Raw genomic sequence first — 13632 nt, 5'->3', positions numbered from 1 at the left:
GGGAAACATCACACGTACCTTTAACGCACGACTCTCGGGAAATGGAAACTTTTTGTTTTCACTCAGATTTTACGTGCGGCTTTTACTATGAATGCTGGTATTGTGACGTTTGCATTTTTCGAGGAAAAGCTTGGAATGTTTTAAATAAAAGGAAGGAAGTGTTCCACCTAAAGCGCGTAGAGACTGTTTCTGAAATAAGAATAAACTAATATTATGTAGTACTTACATTTTGTATCTGATTCATTTTAGTGAAATGCCTCCCAAACTCCCATAAGTCCACGCCAAATTTTAACGCCCAGTTTTTGACTCTGCAACAAAAATAATAGTAATTCAACGAACCGAAAATGTGGTAAAACATTCAGATAATATTATCGGCACAAATTAAGGTTAGCTCGCAAATTGAAAAAAGAAAAAGTACGGAATGATGGAGCGATCAATTCGCGGGGTTCGCCGAGCAAAATTATACATTCATCATAAGTCTGTGACGGGGAAGTAAATGTGATCAAGGAAACAGGTTAAGCATTTTTTTCCAGTTCGCCAACCACCCCTTATTCCTTACAACGATCTTTTCACTCGTACACTCGTACAAGGTGTATTTGTCGCAACACGCGTACAAATGTCAGCCATCATTGTTACAGGATGAGATCGATTTAATTAATGGTACCCCCGATACCTGGCGTCGGGTCGACATTCGAAATGTGTTACATTAATATAACCTCTTCTGAGTGCCCCTTTTTAAGTGAAATTTCTCATGAATTTACTTTTAAAGAAATTGCTTGGAAGAGAATTGAATGCAGTACATTATCTTTTGCGCGTGTATTGAAGTACACGGTCGGTTGATTAAGAAGGCTGAAATGTACGTACATATACCCATTTAGACAGAGCTTACTGTCCGTTCTAAGTTCTAAGTCTAAATGGTAGTAATAAGACGTTACAAATGTTGCACATTTACACCTCAGAGTAATAACAATGAGTGATTAATAGTGGCTAATAACAAAACTTTATAGCCATATAAAATTGGTAATAAATTGTTTTTCAATAATTAACCCAAATTCCGATAAACTACAATAAAATTCAGCTCAAACATATAAAAAGCATAAACCACGCTTATTTACATTTTCGTAATTCCGATAACCAAAATAATTTACGAGCATATAACTTTAAAACTATCCCAAATATGAAAACGCCACCTCAAAGCTATTTCAACGATAAAACTCTTTAAATATTTTCGGATTAAAATTCTAAGAGCTGACTTAAAAAATCCAATTTACGCGAAGGAAATTCCGATCTTTATACATATTAAAAGTGCTTTTTCCTTACATTTAGTGGGGCTTAAACCAGTCTATCTATGGATAATCCCTGTCCTGTGATGAGAAATTGATGGAGACTGCGCTGCACCGAGATGAAGTACGAGTACTTTATACTAAGTAGTACGTTCTTTATAGTATACGTCAGCGTCGCCGTCACCGCCTGCCAGACGACGCAGATTAGAATAAGTTCTGTCGTTTAATCTTCAGCTACCTCGCTTATATTCTGTACCTCGTCTTTAAGTTACATATGAAGTTGTACCTTAGTTTGATTTTTGTATCGGAAGGATCACCATTAATCAATCATCCCAAACGGTAAGGGTTTGGTAGACATACATTTTATTACCTGGAATATCACATAAAGTACTTTTTATCCGGATAAAACTTGAGAAATAGAAGCAAGCAGCTATATATATCCGCGGGTTTCCCTAGTACGTTTAAATGTAAGGTTCCATTTATCGATTTAGACAAAGTCTGTAGAAAGAGAGTAATAAAGCTTGATTTTCCCGTAGATACTAATGGAATGATTTTTGTATACTTTATCAAAACGTCTTGGAAGTCGTTCCCAATGTCTTCGGCCCTACCCTTCGCCTTCTTTTATTCATTTCTCTTTTACCGTATCACGTCCTTTTATACGCTTTTAAAGATTTTGCTGATAACATAAGTAATAATAAAGAAAATGTAAAAGAAGAGTACGGTCGAGCGAATTTTTTGGCAAAACTTCGTTCTTATTTCCTTATTCCGTTTCGTTTAATTCAAGTTGTTCCACAATGTCCTCATTAGCAATCAGGGAATGTTTCGCGGGCATTGTTCGGCCCAAGTTCGGCCGTCGCTGGCACCGGTTCGGAATTTAGAATTATTTAAAATGTTCGTTTCGCCGGCCGGCAGGTGTGCGGCACGCAGCCGGCAGCGCCGGGCCGTCCCTGACCAAATCACTTTTTAAGACTGTTATGCCTACATTTTGGTTGCTTTTATTAATCTTCGATCGTACCATTACAAAATCTAAGAATATTAAAAGAAAATATTCTCTGCCTTTATCACTGTGTATTTGTGTTTGGATGATTTCCAGTTATTTTGCTTTTGGTTACCCTTTGAAAAACAAATAGCATGACATTATTTATAAGTATTTTTTGGCATTTCTAATAAAACTAAACGATTAGTTTCCGAAATGGAGGAAAGGGTCTTAACACTGCAGTGATCCGCTTAAAATATCTTGTTACTGTAATCGGTTTAACCCTGGCGCTGAGCATAGGGTTTCGTCGGCCAAAGCGGGGTAAACCGATTTTCGTTTCACCTGAATTTAATATCATTCCTTTGCGTATGACAAATTTCTGTTTAAAATACTTTGACTTAGTGAAACGTTGGAAAATTGAACCGGTAAAATAGGCAACATCAAAGCGACCTTTTAAATTACTTATGTAATTTATGATTGCTCGTTAATTAGGGTGGGTTGTACAGAACACAATTTAATTTATTATAATTATAAGAAAAGATGGTGTCACTGAAATGAACGACTCTCATGAGAGTGCCGCTCCCCGGTTCCCGAGTTCTGCCGGCAGTATTAAATAGGTCGCGAATATCGTAAACAGCTAATCCCAAGTTAGTTAAACGATCGTATTAAGTGATAGCTTCGTTAAAACTTTATAATAGTTTCAAATGGCATGACATCTCAGTTGCAGTAAGTCGATAGCGGTTGTTTTATTAATCAGCGTCGGCGAGTGCTAGTAGACAGGGTGTCAGACGCGCTGCACCCTTACGTAAGGCAGGCTCCGTAGTACGCGGCCGGGCCCCGCGCCCGCGCCCCCCCCCCACGTCCCCCGCCCCGGCTACGACACCCTCCGCCCCGCTGTAGATCAATACCGGAGCCGGCGCCTTTGACATGTGCCCCGCGCCGCGTGCCGCTCTGCAAATATTTACGTTGTGGAAACAGATCATAACTAGTTTCATTTGCCTGTTTGTACGCCGCCCGCGGCACACACCAACGCCTATAAAAACCAATTTAATTGACAAACGTCTCATTTATGTCTCAATTATTTTTTTACGATTTGTATTTATTAATCACGTTTAATGTGGCTATGTTGTAAAGCCGTACTGTAACCTAAATTCGGAGAATATTCACTAGGTTTAATGTAATTGGCTTAATGTTTATTGAAATCCGATGAAACTGTTATTTAGTCCAGCTAGTCAATAAATTTAACTAAAACGTTGATACCGCATGTGGTGCCGGCAAATCATAGATAGGCCCGGATATTTAGATATAATGCTTTCAATCAATTGCTGGTTTTAATGGGATATAAAATAACAAATCAAACGGATTTATCATACATCCAGATCATTGTTGAGCTGCGATATATTAACAATGCATGTAATTTGTTCTTAAAGCTTGAGTGCGTCTCTGGTTGTCCTTGATCCTTAAACTTTGCCCTAATAAGATGATTATCAAGTAATCATTTATGTATCCATAAGGATAATTTATCCGTTATTATGATTTGAATCTATAGTGAGCAGCGACTAATGCATTGTAGTTCATAAACTATACAGAAACTATGAAGCCATTAGTCATCATAAATAATAAATCAAATCAAAAGAAAAGAATAAAATAAAAGCGTAAAAAACACTCAAAATGCAACCGAAATGCTACATCTTTAACCAGAAATGGTGAATCGGCGTAGTAAATTGAATGCTACGAGCGCTGCTACGAGCCTACGCCGCTTGATCAAATAGTCTACGCTTATTCAGAACAGTAAATTAATGGAGTGGCGATTGAAATTTGTAAGCTTGGACTTGATTAGGTATTTTAATTAGTGATTTTGGTTTGTGGTTTAATAAATACCATTAACTAGGTTTTTTTAGTACGCATTGAGAATATGTTTTATTAAATAATATTAATAAATTACCTTTAAAACCTGAACTTTAAATTTAACCCAAAGTACACTGTTTCGTAAACTGTGCGTTTTAGTTATTTATTAAAAAATAATTAATTTAACAACCATTTAATCACAAATCAATGGTGCACATACACATACACATATAACCTTCATACCAAAATTATCATTTTAAACGAACGAGGCCAGATTGATGAGTCATGAGCATCCCTATCAATACGTTCGGTTTCTAGTTGACGCATGTTTGGCGCAATCCATCAAATAGTAATTTCGCAGAAATCATGTTTCCACAGTCCCCGTGCTCCGTATTTGTAGCGGCAGGCCTCGCGTGTCACCGCTAAATGACTTGCTTACCTATTATTTCACGTAAATTGTTACAGCCTTTGTGATAAACAATCACCATCAAATCATAGCTTATCTATAATATATGTACTTAGAAATATATAAGTAAATTTATCAGTTGTCTGGTTACCATAACACAAGCTCTGCTTAGCTTGGGATCAGATAACCGTGTGTGAGTTGTCCTAGGATTTATTATTATAGCAATAATGTACGCTTTTCACAGGTATTCGGATGCAGATTTTCTTGGTGAATAAATAGTGCAGTCAATGTTTTTAATAAGATGTTAATTCGTTTTAGTTCCTTTTTTTACTGAAATTAAATCAAAATACTTATTTGGGTTATTCATACTTGTTTATCTTTAAGCCGTCAAAAACCTTTTTTAAGTTGCATTTATAGTTTGCCTGACATTTTGTGTGGGAATAGATTTGTTCAGCTGAGTCTAAGTAGTAGGTTTCGAGAAATTTTGTGGATTAAATTAGCAGCATACGTTAATCGACTAGATAAGATATTATAGGCGCAGACTAAAGCATCTTTTAATTGACATTTTATTTCCATTTTCATTTAAAACGTTGAATAAGAAGAGAGCTGATTTTTAAGCGGCAAAAAGCATTTGTCAGAAGAATAATTTTGTCATTTGACAATATTTTCAAGAAATATCTGTCAGGTTTTAATTGAATCCTCTGATTGAAAAATTTCAGTCGCGAATCGGGAATAAATTAAGTAAGTTTGACATAAATAAATCTTAAATAACCAGACAGAAACACTACAAAAAGTTTAACAAAAACAGTTCCAAGTTGTGCGGGCCTTTTTTTAGTCAGTTTCAAACTAAAATAGAAGTTTTAATGGAACTTTCTAATAATATTCCCGTAAGTTAAAAAGAGGTTTGGACTAAATTGAGTATTATGAAACCGTACCGTTTCAGCTAAATCTTCACGCCGCGCCGGTGGCAGATAAAATTGTTTTAACTGAAATTTTAAAAGAGGATTTTTTTTGTTTAATGTAGTTCTGTTGAGTTATCCTTATTATGCTTACAGTTCTCACTTAACATAACTTTAAATCAAATAGCCAAGACTGTAAGAAGAAGACTAGTATTAGTTTAATGACTATAAAAGCTATAAAATAATGCAATATTATTATAAAAATCAAGCGTTGAATAAACCTAGTATAAGTAACAAACAATAAACCATACTTTTATTTCAATAGATAAATAAGATTTTTGCGGTTTATGCCAGTTCTTAAGAGTGTCATCAGTTGGCGTCTGTCTTCACAATTTCCAGTTTTATTGCGTGACAACTATTTTACTTTCTTTTTATTTTCACATAACTTTTGTTACGATCACTCTCATACCCGTGGTTACTGCAGGTGGTTTTCTGGCATATTTTTGCTAAATGAAATAAGCTTATTTATCGGCTTGTCTATTTAGATAGGCTTGGAGCTTGATTTAGAATGCTAACCAAATATTTCGGGATACGAGCCGAAGAAATAGCCGTAACAGTGTTAAAGACAGTGTTAAAAATGTATTGGCCAATATTCTTGCCACTAAGCTATTCAAAAAAGTAACTTTATCAATTGAAGCTATCGCGCAGGCTAGGCCAATAAAGTAATACAAAGTAAAAAATGACTCCTTCCATACTGCACTCAGCCCAAATACTATGTATGGTTCCATTTTGTGTACTACAGTAACTTCCGTGCATTAAAACGCTTAACCCAAATCGTTAATCATTCATAGGCGTGAGAGGCACGCATTCAGCATTGACACTACATTCTGGGAGCAAGCTCACAGCCACGTGAATGCCTCTGTACTATATAACAGTGCTAAAAGCTGCATCAACACGCCTGCATCGCGATCCGCTGAACCATGGCCGTATCTCATATAAGGCTATTGTTTACAGCGTCGGCTTGGCGCCGCAATGGAGCGTGTCACCGGATATTGCAGCTACCCACATGTTGCTTACAAGCCCTCACTGTCTGCTGCGGTCAAGATCTACCAAGAACGGAGACTCGACAGTTTTAATGATTTCCGTTGGAATTTTTTTTTAATTCAAAATTAATTATAATAAATTATCGAATACCGGTTGTCGTCAAGACCACCGGTATTCGATAATTTATAAATAATATGAATACCTACTACATGTAAAAGACAGATCTGATTCAGTCAAATTGCACGGATAGCAGAGTGGTTGCGGTCACCACACCCAAACCACTACGCCCGACGACGTGCCGCAGGTTCGATCCCCTCGTAGGACGGGACTTGAACGTTTGCGATACACCTACGATACAAGGATTAGAATCTTGAAGGCGGGAGTCGTTTTTAAAATTAGTAAAATAACATAGATTCGAATCAATAATCAAATCAAAATCCAAGTGTAATATTTCGATGTTTATTATTTATGCAAATTTACTTATTATAATGCTTGTAATGTTACCTTCTAATTTTTTCTTACAGAATAGAGAAGGAATACCATCATATATCTCTTTACTACAAAACATCGCAAACTCACAACCACATATTCAACGAGTATCTACACGTTAGTGATGCCTCTTCACTAGCTCTGAAAAATCCAAAGAGAGATGCTAGAAGACACCTTGTAATTTAATATCGCCCGAGGCATGTAGAGTTTAAAGATCGCAATAACGTAGAGGCTGCCAGCGCTTGCAGCTAGGAACTATTTGCTTTACGGATTTATTTAATCCCCAAGTCTAGTCTACATACGGCGCTTTGCAAGCAACATGTACGAGTATGTTGTATGCATTAAGCATGTGTGTGTGTGTGTCCTTATATTCGCAGTCGAGAGACCCACAATTATGATGAACACATTCTCTCTATCTTTGAGTTCTTTGAACGCTCAAAATGCATATTTTGCTTTGAGTTAAGTGTCTTGATATCTTTTTGTTTCGTTCGTTATTTTGTTTGTTGACTTGACGTGCGAGTGAAGATGTGTACATAGGTACTAGAAGAAGAAGACTCTTTGTAATTTTTGGGCTTTAATAAATTATACCTACTAGTACCAAATGCTGAAATGGTAATGGCGAATTTGTTTTTTGTTACCCACATATTGACTCAGCTTTTATGGCGACCGTGAGTCCAACTTTGCTAAACTTTTGCTACATTTTATATATAAGTTTTGCAGCTATTTTGTAATTACAAAAAGTTCAATATCTTTTTATGAAATCTAAATCAATACGGACAACTATCTGTTTATCATCACTTTATTTAATAACAGGAAAGGATTAGTAAGTAATGTAATAGATGACGAGCTAACATGCGACCATTAAAACGTATGATAACAATCGCTATAAAAAGCTCCACGAACAGTAATTATGGTCGCTCGCTTGATTTCATTAATAATCTATGTAAAAAGTGAACAGATAAGATTAAGTGATCGCGGTGGTTTAATTTTTAAACGATTTATAAGGCAGCGTTTTTGTCTGGAAAATGAGCTATTTCAGAGGCTTATTTTGAACGTAACTTTAGTTTAATCCTGCTTGGTACCTATATTTTTTGTTTCTATTATATTTGCTGTTACGCAATATTGATTTTTTTACTTATAGCATTTCAAATTCACGTTCATTGGTTAGGCATATGTCCAGCAGTGGACAAATATGGCCTGATGATGATGTTGTTGTTTCCCTTAACCTTTAATTCAGCATCAATGGATTATTTAATTATTGTGTAGTAAATTGATTTATGATTTATCAATAATAATTTGTAATTGATAATTTGAGTTTTAATGATTAATAATTTGTATCCTGCTGGGTAGATCGTAAAAGTTCAATATATTCTTTATTATCAAAAAATTCGTTGAGGAATTCAGGTGTCTACCAACCATTCAAGTCACATGCACAATAACCGTGAACAAGCAGTCGTGAAACATACAAATGTTTTTCCTACATGGGGACAAACCCGCGACACGTCGCGCTCCGTGCGTTAGGCCTGGTTACCTCAACCACTCGACTATCCGCGCAGTCATTAGTAATTAGCCTTAACTGTAATGTTTCTACTACTTACAATTTTTAGTTGAGATCGTAGGATCTTGATCTGACTTGAAGAATTACAAATTGAAAAAGGTAACCTCTTACATATTTCCAAAATGAGATTTCAATTCGATTGTATGTTTAATTAACAGTGTAAATTGCGTTAATATTTTTTACTCTTAATGTAAAAATATTTTTTCGCTTCGACGTGTGGGAAAATTGAATGAAATTACCGCCTTCGTTCACACTCATAAACGAACCCCCATTAGGTGTAATGATGGTTTCAAATTGACTTCATAATGTAGAACGAAAATAAGTTAGTTATAGACGTAATTAGATATATTGGATAAGCATATTATTATGGGAAATTAACAATAAGGCAGTTTTGGAATTGCTTAATAAGGCCGCAATATTGCCATGTTCTTATGTACTAAAACTTGTGTTATACTTCGGTATAAAGAGGAATCAAGGAATTATATGATGCTGCTTGTGGCTGCAGACTTATAAGTGAAAATATGTTCAGTACGTTCTAAATTTTTAGTTGATTATTCGTTTTCTGATTTTTTTTCTTTCATTCAGCGGCAGATAGCTGCAGTGGTCTACTAATAGAGCATATTCCAAAAGTTTTTTCTTACCTTCCCCTGAATACGATCAGCTTTATTTAACAACCAAAGGTATGTATTACTTTCAGTAAAGAAGGCAATGAATCGTCAATAAAGTCTAACATCCTGTTTAATTATCATACAGTAAAATCCATTTACAAATAGAACGAACCTAACGCACCGTAACAGCCTAATGGAGCTACCTTATACATTTAATCAGCGCGGATTCGGAACGACTTTCGCCAGTACTTCTCGTTATTAATTCAAAGTTTTTACAACCGCGCCATTGTATGAGTGGCTCGGTAGAGGCTCCATTTATCACGAATTGATCCATCTTGGGGAACTCTTAACTGTCACTTGTGAACTTTTTCGTTTAGCAAATCGCGGCGGTTGTGACGACGAAACGTCATTACTGAAATTCATCTAAGTAGCGGAAGAGTAAGCAGGGCGAGGGAGGGGGTGAGGTCTCCGGGCGGAGGGGGCAGGGGGGGGGGCGTGCGAATATCGTTCTGTAATTGCCTGTCAATAAGCTGCTTAGTGATGCGGATCACGCTCTAGCTGCCCTACATACTGCAGTGCAAGGCTTTGTGCAACTTTATCGATATCTAGTATCATTTTGATTCCGTTGCATTTTTTTCTTCTCGTTTATCTGCACCGGTCATTCCAAACAGGACACTTTATTTCTTTTCTATTTTTAAATTTTATTTTAAATATATATATTAAAAATCACTTTAGTAAGTAGTAATCTGTTTTTACCCTACAAGTAACTTTTCTGCCAATAAATGAACTGCATTTTAACGTATGCCAATCCAATTAAGTGCTGTGGATTTATTAAGTTTCTGGTTAAACCCATTAAAACCTTTATTACATTTTAATAGTCACCAATTTAAAGTTAACCAAAGCTTTTATGGAGGCTTTTTGCAGGCGAGACAATTAAGTTGTACGGTTATGTATTAAGCATATACATATTATGCCAGAAACACCATATTTGACCACGTCATATGGGAAGTATTTTTCTACAGTAATCATTAAAGTTGCTATTGTGACTTTTTAAAGATTTCAAAACGTTTGTTGATGTTGTCACACATTAAACATTTTGTAAAAAACACTTACAAAACTGCTGTTCGAAAGCACAGTGATCAAAGTTCGTTCGTTCTCTGAATAAGGACAATCCTTTTCCTTTAACAGTAGGAGGGTTGTCAATGATTGACAATCCTTACTTTGACACAAATGACTATCTAAACTGTATTTAGGGTTCTGTACTCAATGGTTAGAAACAGAACTCTATTATTAATCTATCTGTCCGTTTGTCTGTGAAAAGGTACTTTTTAAACAAGGAAGCACACTGTCATAAGTTTGATGGGTGACCTATGATATTCATATAATACCTTTGCCACGTATCATTAAAGTTTTGTGGGCAAAACCCTCAATGTCAAGAACTCGGCTATCTTCGTCTAAAAAATAATACCCAAGCAATCAGCAGCCTTTTCCCTGTTATAATCCTATGAGGCAGAATAAAGGTACTTACATTATTTACCAACCTACATATTTTATATAACTCTGTTTCAGTTATCAATTAATTGTTTTACCTGTGTTTTGACAGTAATTAATTTACCCAAGCGTGATAAAGGTCACGCCATAATTTTCAATTTGAACAAGATTTGAATTCCGAAAATATTTCTTTAATTTTTTTATTTGAATATCCAACAACAGCTTTAAGGAAAACATTACATCCTTCCAGAAGTTATTAATTAAATTCTTAATAAGGTCAAAATTAAAAAGTTTTTAGTGCTAGTGGTTTTTATTATATTTTCAAAACCAATCCTTATTAAAAAAAAACGATAAAGATTGAAAGTGTGATAGCTTTACCTATAGTTAGTCAAAGTTTATCGAACTATGATAAACTATGGCTACGATTGCAGGATAGCAAAAAATGAACACATATTTACGTCAAGACCGACAGTTAATGTGGATATTTCTAATTTCATTGTATCGTTGCTACTGTTTTGCGAAATTGTTCGTTTAAAGATGACGCAATAGTTTAATAATTATGGATTCTATTTGCGAATGGTTCGATCATGCTAATGGTACAAAAATACCGGATGTTGCAGTCATCGACAGCATTGAAGATCTTTGTTGATTAGAATTTTGATAGCAAACCAATGAAGCGTTTAAGTATCTATACATGAAGTAACGGTAGAATCGTCTTTTGTAGATCTGAACTCCAATAACGAAATTAAGAAAAAAACCAAATATTTGAATATAGAATAGACGTTGACAAAAATAGTCAGTGTTTTGAAATCATTGCGAATTTTAACAGCATGAAATAAGTAATAACATTTTAATATAAGTTTTAATCAAACAAACCGATTAAGGTAGAGCCGGTTTATCTTTCAAAAGTAAAATTTCAAAGTTAAGTACCGGTTCATTCAAAATTTAACCGAGGTTAAAATAAACTGGCTCGTTACCTTCCCATCATTTCAATGAGATATCAGTGCAAAAATGGCGCGAAAATTTTGGCAACAGGTGAAAATAATAAGATTAATGGGCAGCTCAACGCAGAATTATAATAAAAGGAGGTGAGATTTACTATAAAATATTTAATAATTTATATTAATAAATAAAGGTTTAAGATTTCTCAGAATTAGTCGGGTGGTTATCATAACTTCTATTGGAAAAGTATTGTGCAAAACGGTAAATACTAAATAGTAACATAACTCTTACTATTTTCTGTAAGATTTATAAATGCGTTCCAGTATTAGCAATATCGAAATGATCGATGGTGTGAATCTAAATACAAAATCTATAAATTAATGTCAATTATGATGTACATAAATCAAGTTTAGTCGTAGGTAATATTAGGTATCACTTGTGATGCGTCTCAATTTTCTTTATTTCTTGTAACATACATATGTAAGAAACTTTAACGTAATCTAAATCGTTTCTGCAACATATTGCTTTGCCTACGGTTAAACACAATAAATGCGCAATGTTAAAAGGAATTACATCACAGACAAAAGTTTAAAAGCTCGTGTTCCTGGTCATCAGTGTTAAGTATTTATCAATTTAAACAGAAGCTACAGAAAGTTCACCCGTGATTGGAAATTACCAACCCCGAAAATAATATTGAGTAATTAAAGACAACTTCGAATAAATCAAAGCCAATGGCTCTGTTTACTTGATCTGTGAACCATTAAATGTATTCGTGATGGAATCACTATCAAGTAATAGCTTTGTTTTGTTAAGATGGTTGTAGGTGTAGAGATAAACCGTAATCTGCATGCCGCAGACATTATCTAAAACGTTAAGCATTATTTTCTCTATGTTAGAAGATGCGATGTTACGTATACCACGGATAGCAGCCTTCGTTGGTCACCGCTAGGTTATCTCGAGAGCTAGCCATTACTTACTCATTGTGCGGGATATCCTCGAGCTGGTTGGCGAGCGCGGCGGCTGCGAGCAGCGCGAGGAGCAGGCCCAGCGGCCTTCGCGGACACATGCTGCCCATCAGCACCATCTCACTCCCCACATGACAAGGGCACACGACAACCGACACAGCACTGACCGCTTCTGCATGGAACAACACACCGTTCGCACTACACTCTCCCGACAGTGTCACCAAGGGGCGTACGTTTGTGCATGAGTCATCGAGTGGTTGTGTCGGTCAGGTTAGGGACCGGAGCCGGTGTCGTGCGGGCGGGCCGCAGGCGAGGACAAGCGTGTCGCGCGCCAGACCCGCGCGCGCCGCGACCCGCGCCCCGCTCCCCGCGCGCCCCCGCCCCGGCGCCTCACCCCCGCGCCCGCACTGACGCTGCGCGCGAATCATACGCCCAATAACGCAGCGGCCTACTACTTATTACTGAGATTTATTTGCTCATACATAGGGTTGATGGTCAGCGACCGATACTAACGCCTCCTTGCCGCTTTATAAAAACATCCGGCCTAGTAATACGAGGAGTGAGGTGGTTTCCGGCGCGCAGCCAGCTGGAAGGGAGGCCGGTCAGCGCTCTGGTGATGCGATGGCGATGGTTGTGCTGGAGCCGGCTCGGCGTCGGCGAGCGCTGCCAGTGCGAGGTTATGCCGGCTCGCGACACCGGCCGCCACGCACATGCGTGGGCAAGTCGCCAGGAAATCCTTTATTGATTCCCGCGCTCCCGCTTTCTAAGGAATGTCGCAGGCGTTGCTACCGCCAAAATGTCACCCTCCCACTATTATAATTTGAGCTAAGCGGATCACTGTATGATTAGTAGATTATCTACGTTGTTACACATTCCGGAATTTGTCGCACCTGAGACTTTCTGTTACGTAAAATCTTATTTTTTTTGTAACCAAAATTAGAATTAAGTAAGTACGTATATACAATTTATCTTCGTCGTCTTATTGAAGTGTTCTATCAAAAATTGACGACGAAGAAAAAATTTGCAATACTTAATTATCTTCCGCTTCGTCACAAGTCTCATAACACAGGCCTTTTGTTACATCCTAACTACCTGCGCAAAGTTTTCTAGACATTATATTGGT

The 13632-nt window shown here is 36.7% G+C and overlaps 1 protein-coding gene across 2 annotated transcripts in view; it reads right to left on the bottom strand.

The window, feature by feature from the left end:
- The window catches only part of LOC113502213 (voltage-dependent calcium channel subunit alpha-2/delta-4), a 52140-nt gene extending 39310 nt beyond the window's left edge, over positions 1–12830 (bottom strand). For both annotated transcript variants that reach the window (XM_026883669.1, XM_026883670.1), the window contains exons 1-2: positions 12522–12830; positions 227–308 (exon numbers count right to left, since the gene is read on the bottom strand). In XM_026883669.1, coding sequence (XP_026739470.1) covers positions 227–308; positions 12522–12628 — 189 coding nt within the window. In that variant the 5' untranslated portion in view covers positions 12629–12830. The remainder of the gene's footprint in view (positions 1–226; positions 309–12521) is intronic.
- Positions 12831–13632: the final 802 nt, after the last annotated feature.

Source organism: Trichoplusia ni, chromosome 16 (assembly GCF_003590095.1).
Source record: "Trichoplusia ni isolate ovarian cell line Hi5 chromosome 16, tn1, whole genome shotgun sequence".
Classification (NCBI taxonomy): Eukaryota; Metazoa; Arthropoda; class Insecta; order Lepidoptera; family Noctuidae; genus Trichoplusia; species Trichoplusia ni.
Note: the sequence above shows the minus strand (reverse complement) of the source record. Positions and strands in the feature narration are given on the sequence as shown.